The 18,231-nt window shown below is 34.6% G+C and overlaps 2 protein-coding genes across 6 annotated transcripts; one reads left to right on the top strand and one right to left on the bottom strand.

The window, feature by feature from the left end:
* Positions 1 to 239: 239 nt before the first annotated feature.
* On the bottom strand, positions 240 to 4,589 carry LOC125679491 (complement C1q tumor necrosis factor-related protein 1-like). Of its 4 annotated transcripts, none has more exons than XM_048918759.2 (4): positions 4,473 to 4,589; positions 4,326 to 4,392; positions 3,849 to 4,220; positions 240 to 447 (listed from the first exon to the last, which is right to left on the bottom strand). In XM_048918759.2, the coding sequence occupies exons 2-4, from the start codon at positions 4,390 to 4,392 to the stop codon at positions 314 to 316; spliced, it is 573 nt and encodes a 190-aa protein (XP_048774716.1). In that variant the 5' UTR covers positions 4,473 to 4,589; the 3' UTR covers positions 240 to 313. The 4 variants fall into 4 exon arrangements, with proteins under 4 accessions (XP_048774716.1, XP_056010368.1, XP_048774714.1 ...); XM_056154393.1 differs by having other exon boundaries at positions 4,465 to 4,534; XM_048918757.1 differs by lacking the exon at positions 240 to 447 and adding an exon at positions 1,719 to 1,980.
* Positions 4,484 to 17,135, top strand: LOC125679492 (complement C1q-like protein 4). Of its 2 annotated transcripts, none has more exons than XM_048918761.2 (5): positions 4,484 to 4,603; positions 5,006 to 5,051; positions 5,150 to 5,340; positions 14,171 to 14,288; positions 16,936 to 17,135. In XM_048918761.2, exons 1-5 carry the CDS (start codon positions 4,601 to 4,603, stop codon positions 17,076 to 17,078), a joined length of 501 nt encoding a protein of 166 aa, XP_048774718.1. In that variant the 5' UTR covers positions 4,484 to 4,600; the 3' UTR covers positions 17,079 to 17,135. The 2 variants fall into 2 exon arrangements, with proteins under 2 accessions (XP_048774718.1, XP_048774717.1); XM_048918760.2 differs by lacking the exon at positions 4,484 to 4,603 and adding an exon at positions 4,738 to 4,799.
* The last annotated feature ends 1,096 nt before the right edge of the window (positions 17,136 to 18,231 follow it).

The raw sequence follows: 18,231 nt of genomic DNA, 5'->3' as shown, positions 1-18,231 counted from the left end.
TTTCTCTCTCTCTCTCTCTCTCTCTCTCTTTCTCTCTCTGGAGGAGTGGACGAAAAAAATTCATATAGACAACAATGACACCAATGGTCTCAGGTCTTGATCTAGAGTTCCCAGCTCTCTCTCTCTCTCTCTCTCTCTCTCTCTCTCTCTCTCTCTCTCTCTCTCTGTTTAAAGTGTCATACGGGTATTACATGTATAAACTAAATACATGCCCGAAATACCAAAAAAATGAACGCTAATGAGTTGGTGTACAAGTGGTGTATAAAGGCAACTTATAAAGAATTTATTTGTTTCTTTTATTGGACTCTATCGCTCAGCCAATGAGTCCAGGGTTACTAGGGGGCAATGCGGCTGGTACCACCAAATATCCAGAAAATGTCGAGTAGACTTCATGATTGGCTCCATACAGTGAATTTACACCACGACCTTGAACAAACACCATGTCCTCTGGAAACAAGAAGGGATACATTAAGAAATTTAAGTGAGTACGAATTTAGATACTTCTGGCATCCCGTCACCGCTAGTGTCTGACCCGAAGGTCTAAAAAACAAAACTAAAACTAGTTCTAATTGTAACGGGGACCGTTACAGATGTTCCCCAAACCTCCCCCAATTAAAAAGTGATGTCCTTGTGAATCTATAGGAAAAAATCATTTTATTTTAGCCTTTAATTACATGTAGTACGTTCAATATGGTCATTTCAGTACCAAGAAATGAAAGAAAGCGTTGCACGTGCATACACGCGCACGCGTGTATGATTCCGAATTTTTGTTGATGTCGTTCAACAGGCATTTGTATCATACCCACAGTATGAATTTCATAACGTTTCCACCAAATATAAGGAAGTTATAGCGATTTTAAAATCGTCCAATCAGAAATCAGCACACGTGCATGCACGTGCTGAGCAGTAATTCTAACCACAGCAATTTGTAAGGAGTACCGAGATACATCTAAACCCCTAATATGAATAGAATTTGATGAAAAACAAAAACGTTATCGTCCTTTAAAAATTGAACATTTAAAAAACGTTGCACGCGCATGCGCGTGTGCGTTGGCATTTTTTGTTACACCAACATATAGATACACATATTGTCTACATATGCTGTGAATATCATCTCATTCGCTTCATAAATAAGATAGTTACAAACGTTTTAGCATTATCCAATCAAAATGAAGCGCACGTGCATGCGCGTGCAAATTGGTAATTTTGACCATGTAAATCAGTTAAGGGTCTCAATATCTACCTATGATATGAATTTCAAGCCATTTCAATGAACAACAAAAAAGTTAGACTGATTCCAAAGTTAGCGTACAAATTTTGTAATGCGCGTGCACGTGCATGCGTGCGCGTGCTGGCAAAATAACTATTATTTTTCATATGTACAAATGATATACTATCATCCTATTTAGGTTTTATATCGCTTCCTTCAATATTCTGATTTTCCATTTTTTGTACCAAAATTGCAATGCACGTGCGCGCGCGTGCATACACGTGCAAACAAAATGACTATCACTATGCACATCTACAAACGCTATACTATCATCCTGGAAAGTTTCATATCGATCCCTTTTGTAGTTTCTGAGAACACTACCGGACAAAAAAGTACCGGAGAAAAAGAATAATAATAATAATAATAATAATAATAATAATAATAATAAGAAACAGAGTAAAAACAATATGTTCCCAAACTTTGTTTGGGGAACATAATTAGTCTCAGATAAGTTTCTTGAATATTTATTTTTACGACGCTGGGGTGATGCCCAAACATGTACACAAACAGATATTTGGTAACATTCATTACACAAAGTAAGGTAAAGAACGTCATTTATCCGATGATATTTCCCATGGGTGGCGGAGTCGTGACGACACCGGTACGACCAATTTGGGGAACTACCATGAAACCAGAAAATGTGCTATATACTTCTTTACGTTGTCCATACATGGAATTGACACCTCTGGCTTGGACGAACACAGTGTCCTCTGAAAGTAATTCCTTTGTTAAATGTTTGTTCAGGTCCCGCCTATGTCAGACTGACTAGGATTAATCAATATCTTCAACATATCAGTACCATAATGTTATACATGATACACATATAACTTTTGTATTCATTCTATCAACACAAAACAACTGACTTGAGATCTTCTCCAATGCTGTAGCTTTTATCTAATGAAAAATATATACAAAGAATACACAAATTTCAAGGAAGACTTCAAAAGAGAGACTACCTCATTATTTTTGCAATATTAAATCCACAACAACGCAATGAGCTAGACCTAGTTATGAAATGCGAATCTGTCCGTTTGAAATTCCTTAACGTTTAAAACTTCGATTGAGCCCACCTTTTCCCTTCCAACCGGTACCGTTGAACGACCAGGCAAAAGGAATTTGTAAAAATCGATCGATCATTTGAATGAAAATAACTGTACACATGTTTTAAAATAATACGTTCCATAATTTTACGAACATAACTTAAAAATGTAACAGGTCTATAATTTGACAAGACTGATAAATAAAGGAAGTACATTAGCTAGCTGCCATTGTTTAGGAAATGCACATTCTTTTAAATGCCGATTGAAAAGAAAAAACAAAGGAATTGAGACGCCAAAGATTGTAGTTGGAGGGGATATTCTAAAGAAACTCAATTAATTTAAGAATTTGCAAGAAATTACCCGCTGCGTAGGTAAAACTTCAAATAATATGCAATATAAAGATTTCATCTCCGTTTTGACTTGGCAAAACATGATTCACTTCAGAGAGAGACAGAGTTCCATACGATTCACTTACTCAAATATACACATGTATTGTAATTGAATGAAAAAACAATCTTTTCAATCAACTACCCCCCCCCCCCATTGAAATTTTGGAGGGTACTGAAACAATATACAAACAATCAGAAATGTTGGATAATGGTAAAAAATGTTATGAAACTCTATATACTAATGATGATTCAAATTTAGTTGATGTAGATCTGGAAAACATCATTTCCAATTACAATTCTCCTAAGTTAGAAACACATATTGCCGAAAGTTTGGAGATTAACATTGTAGAAGGAGAGATTCTTAATAAATTAAAAACTATGAAAAACGATAAATCTCCTGGAAGTGATGGATACACGGCTGAATTCTTTAAAAAAAAATTTGGAATGATATTAAAAATTATGTTGTAAGAGCCATCAATTGTATACTCCAGTGGCGGATTTAAGGGGTGGGGCTTATATCGAATATCGGCGGCATTTTGGTGCAAAATATCAACTAACAACTTGTGTTCTGTTATTCTTGACTGACCTAATAAGCATTACAACTGCTGAGCAAAAGGCGTAGCTAATATTGTGGCTAAATCATAATTTCAGTTATCAGGGATTAACATTACGCTGACAGCAATTTGGTATGCACAATTGCTATTTGGCTTCAAAAACAACATCGGTCATTTTGCAATAAATCGTATATTCCATTTGGGATATTTCCATATATCCTGATTGGACGATGATATCCCACTTGGGATAAAATATCCCATTTAGTTGATTGGACTTGTTACAACATCTCAAAAGGTCTTTCTATTTTTAGGGAAGTTGGTCATTATTTGAATATGGTTTCAAAATGGGCATTATTTGAACATGATTTTCATAAATAATATTATACTAAAGCATTGTAGTCGAGCCAGTTGATTGAACTTTGTTGCAGAGGGCAATAATTTGTAGGAAAATTCAAGTCTGTATGCTCTAGGCGGAACCTTAATTTTAAAATGAATCTGCAAGTTATCAAAAATATTGGGTAGTCTTCAAATTCTAGTAAATATATAGATCACTAGAGAACTAAAGTTTAACTTACAAATTAGCATGAATACTTACGTTCATCCAACTGTAAGACAATGGATTGGTGACCAGATGCGTAGCCATTACGAGCATGGGCAAACACACTGACAGTATAGTTGTTGTTGCGATACAAGTCTAAGTTCAGCTGACTGGTGGCAGTCGAAACTCCATGGACAAGAAAGGCGTAAGTACCTGCGTTTGGACATGTAAACACCCCGGTATTTGAGTTATAGCCATTACCCATGTTCAAGAAGACACGGTCATAAACGATGAGGTCTGTGTCGTTGGTATTTACCATGCTGGTGAGACCAGCAGAAAAACCAACGAACTTGTCCGTTGGGGTCACGTGATTGTGACCATGATTTCCCGCAGCTCGCACGAAGTATGTAGGGAAGTAGTTGTCAATCCCTGGGGTAACAATAAACATATTTTGAATAAATGGTCCTTTTGCAATTCATATGTGAGCTATCAAAAACAAAAGAACATATTAGAATGTTTCTCAGGAAATATTACCTCTAACTTGTTCAACTGGTGTAGAAGCAACGAAAGAAGTGAGGCTCAAGAGGAGTAGAAACATCATCTAAAATAGATATTATAGTTTACTGAGTTGCAATAAAACCAAAACAAAGTACGTAAAATTAACAAAACTTACCTTCTTACCTTAGAATCGTCAGACAAGGAAATAGGGTGAGAATCAACAGGTTGTGTCAGGCCACGATATCGTAGGTCAAACTTGGAAAGTCTCAGTCAACAATTTTGAAGAGATTTGGAAAATTATTCAGCTGAATATGGTAGGTATTTTTGTTGAAACTGCGATATATTATAAAAGACGTCTCTGTGCACGTAAAAAACGCAAAAACACTATTAGAAAGTAAAATTAGGAAATGTCACGTGGTCTCCATAGTGCGAAGGTGTATTTAGCAATGTGCCTTTTACATTGATAAGAACACTGGGCTTTACCAGTTGACCGAAATTGTGAAAATGAAGGTATCTTGTTTTCTGTTTTCAATTGAAGAAAAATGCGCAAAAATATTCTCCAAATTCTAAAAATGTTTTGAATTTGACGTCCTCAAATGAAACATATTAATATCGTGTGGTAAATGATGTATTTCTGGCCGCTGGAAAAAAAACACCCATATGTTATTATAGTTTTAACAGTATAGAATGTGAATGTTTCCGTTAACTATTTCCAGACAATGAAGTTGGTGATATGTACATTGCTGTCGGTAGTAGCGTCCAGTAAGTAGAGACGTGCATATCATTGTATTACTACTAGAAAGAGGTATATATTTAATTTAAAAGAATAAATGTATTCTATATTTATCATTTACTTGAAGTAAATGCAGATTCAAACGCTGTGGCCTTCTCTGCTGGTCTGTCCAAAAATCTCGTGCTTGCGCACACAGAGGTCGTGGTCTACGATAGAATCTTCACAAACATTGGCTCAGGGTACGATTCCACCACGGGCAAATTTCGCTGTCCAACCAGCGGTGTCTATGTCTTTCAATTCCACTCCGTTGCAAACCAGGTCAGATGTAGTCATTTTTCATCTTCATATTCCAAATATATTATTTATGAAACAGGAGTACCAAATTTCGAACATAGCCAATTGTAGTATAGGTTGTAGAAAACAAACTATATATAAAGTTTATACACCTTCTACAAAGCTGTGCTCAAGATAAAATTACATTAATTTTGACGTAGTTTTGATTACCTTTTAGCTTGTTCTTTCAATGACATATCGTGTATAGCTCAAAAGTTATGACTAACATTGATGTTGAAGTCAGATGAACTAAATACTGCGCTTCCGTTCTTTGGGTACCTGATAAAACATACATATACTATACTATCTTTGTCAGTAATAACCTATAGTGTAAAGCCTCGTCCTAGACTGTTAATGTTGTCCCCTCGGTGGAAGTTTCCTATTCTACACTCGTACTAATGAAGGATTCTATTAATCTGTCAGTGTGTCAGTAATAACTTTCAGTATCTGTCATTGTGTCAGTAATAATCTACAGTGTCTGTCATTGTGTCAGTAATAAACTGCTGCAGTGTCTGTCATTGTGTCAGTAATAATCTACAGTGTCTGTCATTGTGTCAGTTATAATATACAGTATTTGTCATTGTGTCAGTAATCTCCAGTGTCTGTCATTGTGTCAGTAATAACCTGCAGTGTCTGTCATTGTGTCAGTAATAACCTGCAGTGTCTGTCATTGTGTCAGTAATAATCTACAGTGTCTGTCATTGTGTCAGTAATAATCTACAATGTCTGTCATTGTGTCAGTAATAATCTACAATGTCTGTCATTGTGTCAGTAATAATCTACAGTGTCTGTCATTGTGTCAGAAATTATCTACAGTGTCTGTCATTGTGTCAGTAATAACCTGCAGTGTCTGTCATTGTGTCAGTAATAATCTACAGTGTCTGTCATTGTGTCAGTAATAATCTACAGTGTCTGTCATTGTGTCAGTAATAATCTACAATGTCTGTCATTGTGTCAGTAATAATCTACAGTGTCTGTCATTGTGTCAGAAATTATCTACAGTATCTGTCATTGTGTAAGTAATAACCTATAGTATATGTCATTGTGTCAGTAATAACCTGCAGTGTCTGTCAGTGTGTCAGTAATAATCTACAGTGTCTGTCATTGTGTCAGTAATAATCTACAGTGTCTGTCATTGTGTCAGAAATTATCTACAGTATCTGTCATTGTGTAAGTAATAACCTGCAGTATCTGTCATTGTGTCAGTAATAATCTACAGTATATGTCATTGTGTCAGTAATGATCTACAGTATCTGTCATTGTGTCAGTAATAATCTACAGTGTCTGTCATTGTGTCAGTAATAATCTACAGTATCTGTCATTGTGTCAGTAATAACCTGTAGTGTCTGTCATTGTGTCAGTAATAATCTACAGTGTCTGTCATTGTGTCAGTAATAACCTATAGTATATGTCATTGTGTCAATAATAACCTATAGTATATGTCATTGTGTCAGTAATAATCTACAGTGTCTGTCATTGTGTCAGTAATTATCTACAGTGTCTGTCATTGTGTCAGTAATAATCTACAGTGTCTGTCATTGTGTCAGAAATTATCTACAGTATCTGTCATTGTGTAAGTAATAACCTGCAGTATCTGTCATTGTGTCAGTAATAATCTACAGTATATGTCATTGTGTCAGTAATGATCTACAGTATCTGTCATTGTGTCAGTAATAATCTACAGTGTCTGTCATTGTGTCAGTAATAATCTACAGTATCTGTCATTGTGTCAGTAATAACCTGTAGTGTCTGTCATTGTGTCAGTAATAATCTACAGTGTCTGTCATTGTGTCAGTAATAACCTATAGTATATGTCATTGTGTCAATAATAACCTATAGTATATGTCATTGTGTCAGTAATAATCTACAGTGTCTGTCATTGTGTCAGTAATTATCTACAGTGTCTGTCATTGTGTCAGTAATAATCTACAGTGTCTGTCATTGTGTCAGTAATAACCTAGTGATTGTGTAAGTAATAATCTACAGTGTCTGTCATTGTGTCAGTAATAACCTATAGTATATGTCATTGTGTAAGTAATAATCTACAGTGTCTGTCATTGTGTAAGTAATAATCTACAGTGTCTGTCATTGTGTCAGTAATAATCTGTAGTATCTGTCATTGTGTTAGTAATAACATGCAGTGTCTGTCATTGTGTCAGTAATAACCTATAGTATCTGTCATTGTGTCAGTAATAATCTACAGTATCTGTCATTGTGTAAGTAATAATCTACAGTGTCTGTCATTGTGTAAGTAATAACCTACAGTGTCTGTCATTGTGTCAGTAATAATCTACAGTATCTGTCATTGTGTAAGTAATAATCTACAGTGTCTGTCATTGTGTCAGTAATGATCTACAGTGTCTGTCATTGTGTCAGTAATAATCTACAGTATCTGTCATTGTGTAAGTAATAACCTGCAGTGTCTGCCATTGTGTCAGTAATAACCTGCAGTGTCTGTCATTGTGTCAGTAATAATCTACAGTGTCTGTCATTGTGTCAGTAATAATCTACAGTGTCTGTCATTGTGTCAGAAATTATCTACAGTATCTGTCATTGTGTAAGTAATAACCTGCAGTGTCTGTCATTGTGTAAGTAATAATCTACAGTGTCTGTCATTGTGTCAGTAATAATCTACAGTATCTGTCATTGTGTTAGTAATAACATGCAGTGTCTGTCATTGTGTCAGTAATAACCTATAGTATATGTCATTGTGTCAGTAATAATCTACAGTATATGTCATTGTGTCAGTAATAATCTACAGTATCTGTCATTGTGTCAGTAATAATCTACAGTGTCTGTCATTGTGTCAGTAATGATCTACAGTGTCTGTCATTGTGTCAGTAATAATCTACAGTGTCTGTCATTGTGTCAGTAATTATCTACAGTGTCTGTCATTGTGTCAGTAATAATCTACAGTGTCTGTCATTGTGTCAGTAATAACCTGCAGTGTCTGTCATTGTGTCAGTAATAATCTACAGTGTCTGTCATTGTGTCAGTAATTATCTACAGTGTCTGTCATTGTGTCAGTAATGATCTACAGTGTCTGTCATTGTGTCAGTAATAATCTACAGTGTCTGTCATTGTGTCAGTAATAATCTACAGTATCTGTCATTGTGTCAGTAATAATCTACAGTATCTGTCATTGTGTCAGTAATAATCTACAGTGTCTGTCATTGTGTCAGTAATTATATGCAGTATCTGTCATTGTGTAAGTAATAACCTGCAGTGTCTGTCATTGTGTCAGTAATAATCTACAGTGTCTGTCATTGTGTCAGTAATTATATGCAGTATCTGTCATTGTGTAAGTAATAACCTGCAGTGTCTGTCATTGTGTCAGTAATAATCTACAGTGTCTGTCATTGTGTCAGTAATAATCTACAGTGTCTGTCATTGTGTCAATAATAACCTACAGTGTCTGTCATTGTGTCAAAAATAACCTATATTATCTGTCATTGTGTCAGTAATAACCTAGTGATTGTGTCAGTAATAATCTACAGTATATGTCATTATGTCAGTAATAATCTACAGTATCTGTCATTGTGTAAGTAATAACCTGCAGTGTCTGTCATTGTGTAAGTAATAACCTGCAGTGTCTGTCATTGTGTCAGTAATTATCTACAGTGTCTGTCATTGTGTCAGTAATTATCTACAGTATCTGTCATTGTGTCAGTAATAACCTACAGTGTCTGTCATTGTGTCAGTAATAATCTACAGTATCTGTCATTGTGTCAGTAATAATCTACAGTATCTGTCATTGTGTCAGTAATAATCTACAGTATCTGTCATTGTGTCAGTAATAATCTACAGTATCTGTCATTGTGTCAGTAATAATCTACAGTGTCTGTCATTGTGTCAGTAATTATCTACAGTGTCTGTCATTGTGTCAGTAATAATCTGCAGTGTCTGTCATTGTGTCAGTAATAATCTGCAGTGTCTGTCATTGTGTCAGTAATAATCTACAGTATCTGTCATTGTGTCAGTAATAATCTACAGTATCTGTCATTGTGTCAGTAATAATCTACAGTATATGTCATTATGTCAGTAATAATCTACAGTATCTGTCATTGTGTCAGTAATAACCTAGTGATTGTGTCAGTAATAATCTGCAGTGTCTGTCATTGTGTCAGTAATAATCTACAGTATCTGTCATTGTGTAAGTAATAATCTACAGTATCTGTCATTGTGTAAGTAATAATCTACAGTATATGTCATTATGTCAGTAATGATCTACAGTATCTGTCATTGTGTCAGTAATAATCTACAGTGTCTGTCATTATGTCAGTAATTATCTACAGTGTCTGTCATTGTGTCAGTAATTATCTACAGTATCTGTCATTGTGTCAGTAATAACCTACAGTGTCTGTCATTATGTCAGTAATAATCTACAGTATCTGTCATTGTGTCAGTAATAATCTACAGTATCTGTCATTGTGTCAGTAATAATCTACAGTGTCCGTCATTGTGTCAGTAATAATCTACAGTGTCTGTCATTGTGTCAGTAATTATCTACAGTGTCTGTCATTGTGTCAGTAATAATCTACAGTGTCTGTCATTATGTCAGTAATAATCTACAGTGTCTGTCATTGTGTCAGTAATAATCTACAGTGTCTGTCATTATGTCAGTAATAATCTACAGTATCTGTCATTATGTCAGTAATAATCTACAGTATCTGTCATTGTGTCAGTAATAATCTACAGTGTCTGTCATTGTGTCAGTAATAATCTACAGTATCTGTCATTGTGTCAGTAATTATCTACAGTGTCTGTCATTGTGTCAGTAATAATCTACAGTATCTGTTATTGTGTCAGTAATAATCTACAGTATCTGTCATTGTGTCAGTAATAACCTACAGTATCTGTCATTGTGTCAGTAATAATCTACAGTGTCTGTCATTGTGTCAGTAATTATCTACAGTGTCTGTCATTGTGTCAGTAATAATCTACAGTATCTGTCATTGTGGAAGTAATAATCTACAGTGTCTGTCATTGTGTTAGTAATAACCTACAGTATCTGTCATTGTGTCAGTAATAACCTGCAGTATCTGTCATTGTGTCAGTAATTATCTACAGTATCTGTCATTGTGTCAGTAATTATCTACAGTGTCTGTCATTGTGTCAGTAATTATCTACAGTATCTGTCATTGTGTCAGTAATAACCTGCAGTGTCTGTCATTGTGTCAGTAATTATCTACAGTGTCTGTCATTGTGTCAATAATAACCTACAGTGTCTGTCATTGTGTCAAAAATAACCTATATTATCTGTCATTGTGTCAGTAATAACCTAGTGATTGTGTCAGTAATAATCTACAGTATATGTCATTGTGTCAGTAATTATCTGCAGTGTCTGTCATTGTGTAAGTAATAATCTACAGTGTCTGTCAGTGTGTCAGTAATAATCTACAGTGTCTGTCATTGTGTCAGTAATTATCTACAGTGTCTGTCATTGTGTAAGTAATAATCTACAGTGTCTGTCAGTGTGTCAGTAATAATCTACAGTATCTGTCATTGTGTAAGTAATAATCTACAGTATCTGTCATTGTGTCAGTAATAATCTACAGTATCTGTCATTGTGTCAGTAATAATCTACAGTATCTGTCATTGTGTCAGTAATAATCTACAGTGTCTGTCATTGTGTCAGTAATAACCTGCAGTGTCTGTCATTGTGTCAGTAATTATCTGCAGTGTCTGTCATTGTGTAAGTAATAATCTACAGTATCTGTCATTGTGTCAGTAATAACCTAGTGATTGTGTCAGTAATAATCTACAGTGTCTGTCATTATGTCAGTAATAATCTACAGTATCTGTCATTGTGTCAGTAATAATCTACAGTATCTGTCATTGTGTAAGTAATAATCTACAGTGTCTGTCATTGTGTCAGTAATAATCTACAGTGTCTGTCATTGTGTCAGTAATAATCTACAGTGTCTGTCATTGTGTCAGTAATAATCTACAGTATCTGTCATTGTGTCAGTAATAATCTACAGTATCTGTCATTGTGTAAGTAATAATCTACAGTATCTGTCATTGTGTCAGTAATTATCTACAGTGTCTGTCATTGTGTCAGTAATTATCTACAGTATCTGTCATTGTGTCAGTAATAACCTGCAGTGTCTGTCATTGTGTCAGTAATTATCTACAGTGTCTGTCATTGTGTCAGTAATAATCTACAGTATCTGTCATTGTGTAAGTAATAATCTACAGTATCTGTCATTGTGTCAGTAATTATCTACAGTGTCTGTCATTGTGTCAGTAATTATCTACAGTGTCTGTCATTGTGTCAGTAATAATCTACAGTATCTGTCATTGTGTCAGTAATAACCTGCAGTGTCTGTCATTGTGTCAGTAATTATCTACAGTGTCTGTCATTGTGTCAATAATAACCTACAGTGTCTGTCATTGTGTCAAAAATAACCTATATTATCTGTCATTGTGTCAGTAATAACCTAGTGATTGTGTCAGTAATAATCTACAGTATATGTCATTGTGTCAGTAATTATCTGCAGTGTCTGTCATTGTGTAAGTAATAATCTACAGTGTCTGTCATTGTGTCAGTAATTATCTACAGTATCTGTCATTGTGTCAGTAATTATCTACAGTGTCTGTCATTGTGTCAGTAATTATCTACAGTGTCTGTCATTGTGTCAGTAATAATCTACAGTATCTGTCATTGTGTCAGTAATTATCTACAGTGTCTGTCATTGTGTCAGTAATAATCTACAGTATATGTCATTGTGTCAGTAATTATCTACATTGTCTGTCATTGTGTCAGTAATAACCTGCAGTGTCTGTCATTGTGTCAGTAATAACCTGCAGTGTCTGTCATTGTGTCAGTAATTATCTACAGTGTCTGTCATTATGTCAGTAATAATCTACAGTATCTGTCATTGTGTCAGTAATAATCTACAGTATCTGTCATTGTGTAAGTAATAATCTACAGTGTCTGTCATTGTGTCAGTAATAATCTACAGTGTCTGTCATTGTGTCAGTAATAATCTACAGTGTCTGTCATTGTGTCAGTAATAATCTACAGTGTCTGTCATTGTGTCAGTAATAACCTGCAGTGTCTGTCATTGTGTCAGTAATTATCTGCAGTGTCTGTCATTGTGTAAGTAATAATCTACAGTATCTGTCATTGTGTCAGTAATAACCTAGTGATTGTGTCAGTAATAATCTACAGTGTCTGTCATTATGTCAGTAATAATCTACAGTATCTGTCATTGTGTCAGTAATAATCTACAGTATCTGTCATTGTGTCAGTAATAATCTACAGTGTCTGTCATTGTGTCAGTAATAATCTACAGTGTCTGTCATTGTGTCAGTAATAATCTACAGTGTCTGTCATTGTGTCAGTAATAATCTACAGTATCTGTCATTGTGTAAGTAATAATCTACAGTGTCTGTCATTGTGTCAGTAATAATCTACAGTATCTGTCATTGTGTCAGTAATAATCTACAGTATCTGTCATTGTGTCAGTAATAATCTACAGTGTCTGTCATTGTGTCAGTAATTATCTACAGTGTCTGTCATAGTGTCAGAAAGTATCTACAGTGTCTGTCATATTGTCAGTAATAACCTGCAGTATCTGTCATTGTGTCAGTAATAATCTACAGTATATGTCATTATGTCAGTAATGATCTACAGTATCTGTCATTGTGTCAGTAATAATCTACAGTGTCTGTCATTGTGTCAGTAATAACCTATAGTATATGTCATTGTGTCAGTCATGATCTACAGTATCTGTCATTGTGTCAGTAATGATCTACAGTATCTGTCATTGTGTCAGTAATAATCTACAGTATCTGTCATTGTGTCAGTAATAATCTACAGTATCTGTCATTGTGTAAGTAATAATCTACAGTGTCTGTCATTGTGTCAGTAATAATCTACAGTGTCTGTCATTGTGTCAGTAATAATCTACAGTGTCTGTCATTGTGTCAGTAATAATCTACAGTATCTGTCATTGTGTAAGTAATAATCTACAGTATCTGTCATTGTGTCAGTAATAATCTACAGTATCGGTCATTGTGTCAGTAATAATCTACAGTATCTGTCATTGTGTAAGTAATAATCTACAGTATCTGTCATTGTGTTAGTAATAACATGCAGTGTCTGTCATTGTGTCAGTAATTATCTACAGTATCTGTCATTGTGTCAGTAATAATCTACAGTATCTGTCATTGTGTAAGTAATAATCTACAGTATCTGTCATTGTGTTAGTAATAACATGCAGTGTCTGTCATTGTGTCAGTAATTATCTACAGTGTCTGTCATTGTGTCAGTAATTATCTACAGTATCTGTCATTGTGTCAGTAATAATCTACAGTATCTGTCATTGTGTAAGTAATAATCTACAGTGTCTGTCATTGTGTCAGTAATAATCTACAGTGTCTGTCATTGTGTCAGTAATAATCTACAGTGTCTGTCATTGTGTCAGTAATAACCTATAGTATATGTCATTGTGTAAGTAATAATCTACAGTGTCTGTCATTGTGTAAGTAATAATCTACAGTGTCTGTCATTGTGTCAGTAATAATCTACAGTATTTGTCATTGTGTCAGTATTAATCTACATTATCTTTCGTTGTATTTATTTTCAGATAAAAGTACTGCTTTTCAATTTGATGTCAAAACTTGTATGCATGAAAGATAGATTGCATAAAGAATATATGTCAAATTTGTTTGTATTGTACCATCATACCACACTTCCATTCGCCGGTTAGACAGAAATTTTCCTCTTCATTTACCGACTTGATGTATCGTACAGAGAAACTAGACGTTCATTTCCTAGATATATTAATATTCTATCCTCTCACAGGATAAAACAATTTGGACAGAACTCTGGCACAACGGATACTACATCTGCTCAATGTATGGTCATACTTCTGGTGACTATGCTTCAGGAGGAAATTCGGCCGTTCTTCGGTTAACAAAAGGTATGTGTCAATAAAGGTTTACTCAACTATTATTCATGGAGTGCCAAAACTAACATAAACTCAAATGATTGAAGATGTCAATTCAAATATTGTACGCAATATGATTTAATTAATGCGCAGATCAAATCAATTCTTGCTTTATGAAAGCGTCAATTCAATTAATGAAAGCATCAATTCAATTGATGAGAGCAATAATTGATTTGATATGATTGATTTGATGCACACACTAATTCAGTATTTAATTAAAATTAGATCCTTTGATCCGCTCACATATATCGCTACACAAGGATCTATCGAAACCGCATACAGAGGTCAAACCTAGTGATCTTTTAATCATGCATATTCATTGATATGTTCATCCCATCAGAGAAATTCGGTAAACTAAAAGTTCGGGAAAACAACAAATATGGCAACCGAATAATGGCGCACGTTATAAGTTTTGAAAGATTGCAAGATTCAGTCTTTAAAAGAGGATCAGAAATATGTACAGTGTATTACTAGCTGTGTTTGATAATGAAGAGTATATGGCAGTTTTTCCTACCCTGTCGAATCACATCAACCTTTTCCTCTGATTTGGAAGTTCCCTTCTCTGTTGGTTTCTCTTACAACAAATAAAAATCCACACAAACAACAAATATTTGTAAATCATTTAATTTTTACATGTTACACGCTTTTTCATTGGTTGAAAAATTATTGGAATATCGTATCCAACGAAGAAAAAAAAATAAAATGGCCGGAACTACTTTCTATTGGAATGTTAGGGATTCCTCTGTATGCTTCGTATTTATATATAGATTAGGGAATCCTGAAAAGAAAAACTTAACAATTCTATCAATCTATATAAATTTATTAAACAAAAACAAAGGGCTATTTGAGGACCCCTCCCCCATATAACAACACACGTCTGCTTCTGCAATTCCGGGCTGAGAGTTAAATGTATTCAACCGGCCTCAGAGATACTACAATATCGTAGCCCTTAATGACTATGGTTTCGAACTCCGGCATAATATGTTTATGAGTGGGCACCGAAACGAGGCTTCCGTACAACAGCGGTGACACCTAAGGAATTCACTGATAAAACTCGAAAAACCATCTGCAACACTCACTTGTCCACCTGAAAGCCGTGATAACCCTTTAAAAAACTCTACCTGGCATCCCACATCATGATTATGCACGTGTACCACGCTTTCCGTTAGTACCGACATTGAACTTTGCACTTAATTCAAGTTCCACTCAACAAAATTCCAGCAATTTTCTTTCAACAGGACTTATGTCTAATTCATCCTTTTAAAACTGCATTCCTCAGTCCACAAGAAACCCGTTTGCTCAACAGTAAACAACAGTTCGTGGATGTCGCCATTAACGGATTTAGTTTTTTTAAAAGTTGTGTAATCACATATTACTACGCCCATCTCAAAATGACATAGAATGTAGTCCAAGAATAACTCGTTAATTCAACTCAAAGCATATCATGTTTTATCATATAGACTCGATGTTTTAAAATATTAAATGATAGGGAATAGATTTATTATTTTTTCGTTGGATGGAGGTATACCACGAAAATAAAGACACTCTTTGAGGTATCCTCAGCGTGTCGGGCACGTTGTTATTACCGGAATACTTCGGCAGCTATTAGTAAGATTTCAGTGTTCCGAATGACCCGAGTTTACACCATCGATTTAATAACCAATGCGCTGATTGGTTAGTCTGAAAGGTCAATAGATTTGACCTCCGTATGCGCTTTCGTTGACCTTGTGTAGCGATATGCGTGAGCGAATCAAAGGATCTCATTTTAATTAGATTAATGAGAGCAATGATTGATTTGAAACGCACATTAATTCAAAGGATGAGAACAATAATTGGTTTGATCCGCGCATCAATTCAATTATTGTTCTCATCTATTCATTTGATGCGCGCATCAATGTGGTGGAATTATTGCACGAAAAATTGCATTTGGAGCTCGGTATAAATAATTTGATGATCTCTTTAATTCAATTGAAGGTATCTTTAATTATGTACAACGCTTTTATGTAAGGAATGAATTCTTTTAAAGAGAGAAACAATTCAATTATAAAAGAGATCATTAATTCAATTGTGGATACATTAAATTGCAGGTATCTCTAATTATATAGTTGCCCCCTCTCTAAAAGATTGAGGTAATGCTCTCTTCAATTAATCTAATCAAAATCAGATCCTAAGCTCACAATCGCTACAATACTTACCTAGAGTATACGATGCGGTACTAAGAAGTCTGATTTTAATTAGATTGCTCTTCAATTGAATTATAGCGCGCATCAATTCAATGTCGATATCATCAATTCATTCGAAGAGAGCAACAATTCAATTATAGCACATCAATTCAATTGTTGATATCATCAATTCAGAATTGAAGATATCCGTGGAAGATATCCTTGAAGAGATCTTTAATTAAATTGTTGTGCGCATCAAACGAATTGATGCTATCTTCAAATAATTAAAGATATCTTCAAATATCTGAGTTTATGTTAATTTGACGCTCCATAATTATTCCGCAGTTTTTGTTACATGATAAATTCTGTATCATTCATGGTCAGTAAAATAGGGGAAAATGGTTGGCATCTGTGTTGACAGTTCACTTGTATAAGAAAACATTGTACTATATTTGAAGGTGATGAAGTGTATATCAAGGCCGTCGATGCCGTCAATGGAGCTGCCACCAACATGTACGGGGCCAGTGACGAAGTTTACTCCACCTTCTCTGGCTATATGGTGGCCCCCGTGTTTGAAGAATTCCCGTCCGTCGTGGGATAGAATTGCCTGTTCAAGAAAGACTGTAAAGAGTATTTAGAAATAAAAAAAATATTTGATTTTTTTTCTTCATATCCTTATAATCAGTGTTTGTATTATGGTGCCATGCTGTTAATGATATTCTAACTGTGGCGGTGCAAAATTGCCAACATTACAACTAGTTGTAAATATTGAAAAATTTATTATTTACCACCATTGGCTAAGTCGTTTACAAATTATTGACTCAGAGAAATGTTCAAATTTTGGATTTCGGTCGAATATGGTTTGAATTTAGGGCACTACACCTCTCTCTTGAATTATTCTTAAACAAAATCATATTAGTTTTCCAGAATTCTAAAGACTAAAATAAAACCAGTTTTTCCAAATATCTTACCAATAGAAATTTGATATCAATCTTGATAACATAACAATTTATCAACGTCAGAGTTACATAATTACTGTACATCTCTCTAACAGGGAGGGGTAGTGCCTTTTTAAAACACACTCGTTAATATGAATCATTTGCACATATAAATTACACACATGATATGTACTTGAGTGTTTCTAAATTATTCAGAAATATCCTAACATATTTGATTGATAAAATACAATTTGAAAATGCACACTAAATATTGAGATTACAGAGCGAAAAATTCACAATCAATGAAAATCATGTTCCAAAGCATATTCATATTCTCCCTCACTTCGTTAGTCCGAATATAAATCGATAAGATGCTGAATAAAAAGTGTATGATGCATGTAGGAACACTGCTTGCTAGCACTACATTAGGTAAATACATACATACACACACACACACACACACATACATACATACATGTACACATATATAATTACATATTTTACCTTTCTGATGCCCAAGAAATCCACTACGCACAAAACGAGAAACATATACATATTTCAAAGAAATTAATGGTTTCTATAATGAAAGTTTGGTTTTAGAATAAAAGCAAACCTCAGAATTTAATTTCTATTTGTGTTATAAACCATTAGCTAGTTTGAGGGGGAGTTGTGGTAGTTCCACCACCGTAATTTGATTGAGAGAGAAAGAGAGTACAAAAAAGTATTGTAAAACACATCGTTTCGGGGAGTTACATATACTACTATACTTGAATACTTTGCATAAATAATGAAAAAACAGTTGTAAAATCTTCTGTC

Source organism: Ostrea edulis, chromosome 2 (genome assembly GCF_947568905.1).
Source record: "Ostrea edulis chromosome 2, xbOstEdul1.1, whole genome shotgun sequence".
NCBI lineage: Eukaryota > Metazoa > Mollusca > Bivalvia > Ostreida > Ostreidae > Ostrea > Ostrea edulis.
This window is presented reverse-complemented; position numbering and strand designations above follow the sequence as displayed.

Bases quoted from the DNA above. Each gene is read 5' to 3' on its own strand.
- LOC125679492 (XM_048918760.2), top strand. The intron at 5,052-5,149 runs GTAAGTAGAGAC...ATTTACTTGAAG, and splicing joins GCTGTCGGTAGTAGCGTCCA to TAAATGCAGATTCAAACGCT. The intron at 5,341-14,170 runs GTCAGATGTAGT...ATCCTCTCACAG, and splicing joins TCCACTCCGTTGCAAACCAG to GATAAAACAATTTGGACAGA.
- LOC125679491 (XM_048918757.1), bottom strand. From the start codon at position 4,392: ATGATGTTTCTACTCCTCTTGAGCCTCACTTCTTTCGTTGCTTCTACA. The intron at 4,221-4,325 runs GTAATATTTCCT...TTGTTACCCCAG, and splicing joins ACCAGTTGAACAAGTTAGAG to GGATTGACAACTACTTCCCT. The intron at 1,981-3,848 runs GTAAGTATTCAT...AATTACTTTCAG, and splicing joins TGTCTTACAGTTGGATGAAC to AGGACACTGTGTTCGTCCAA.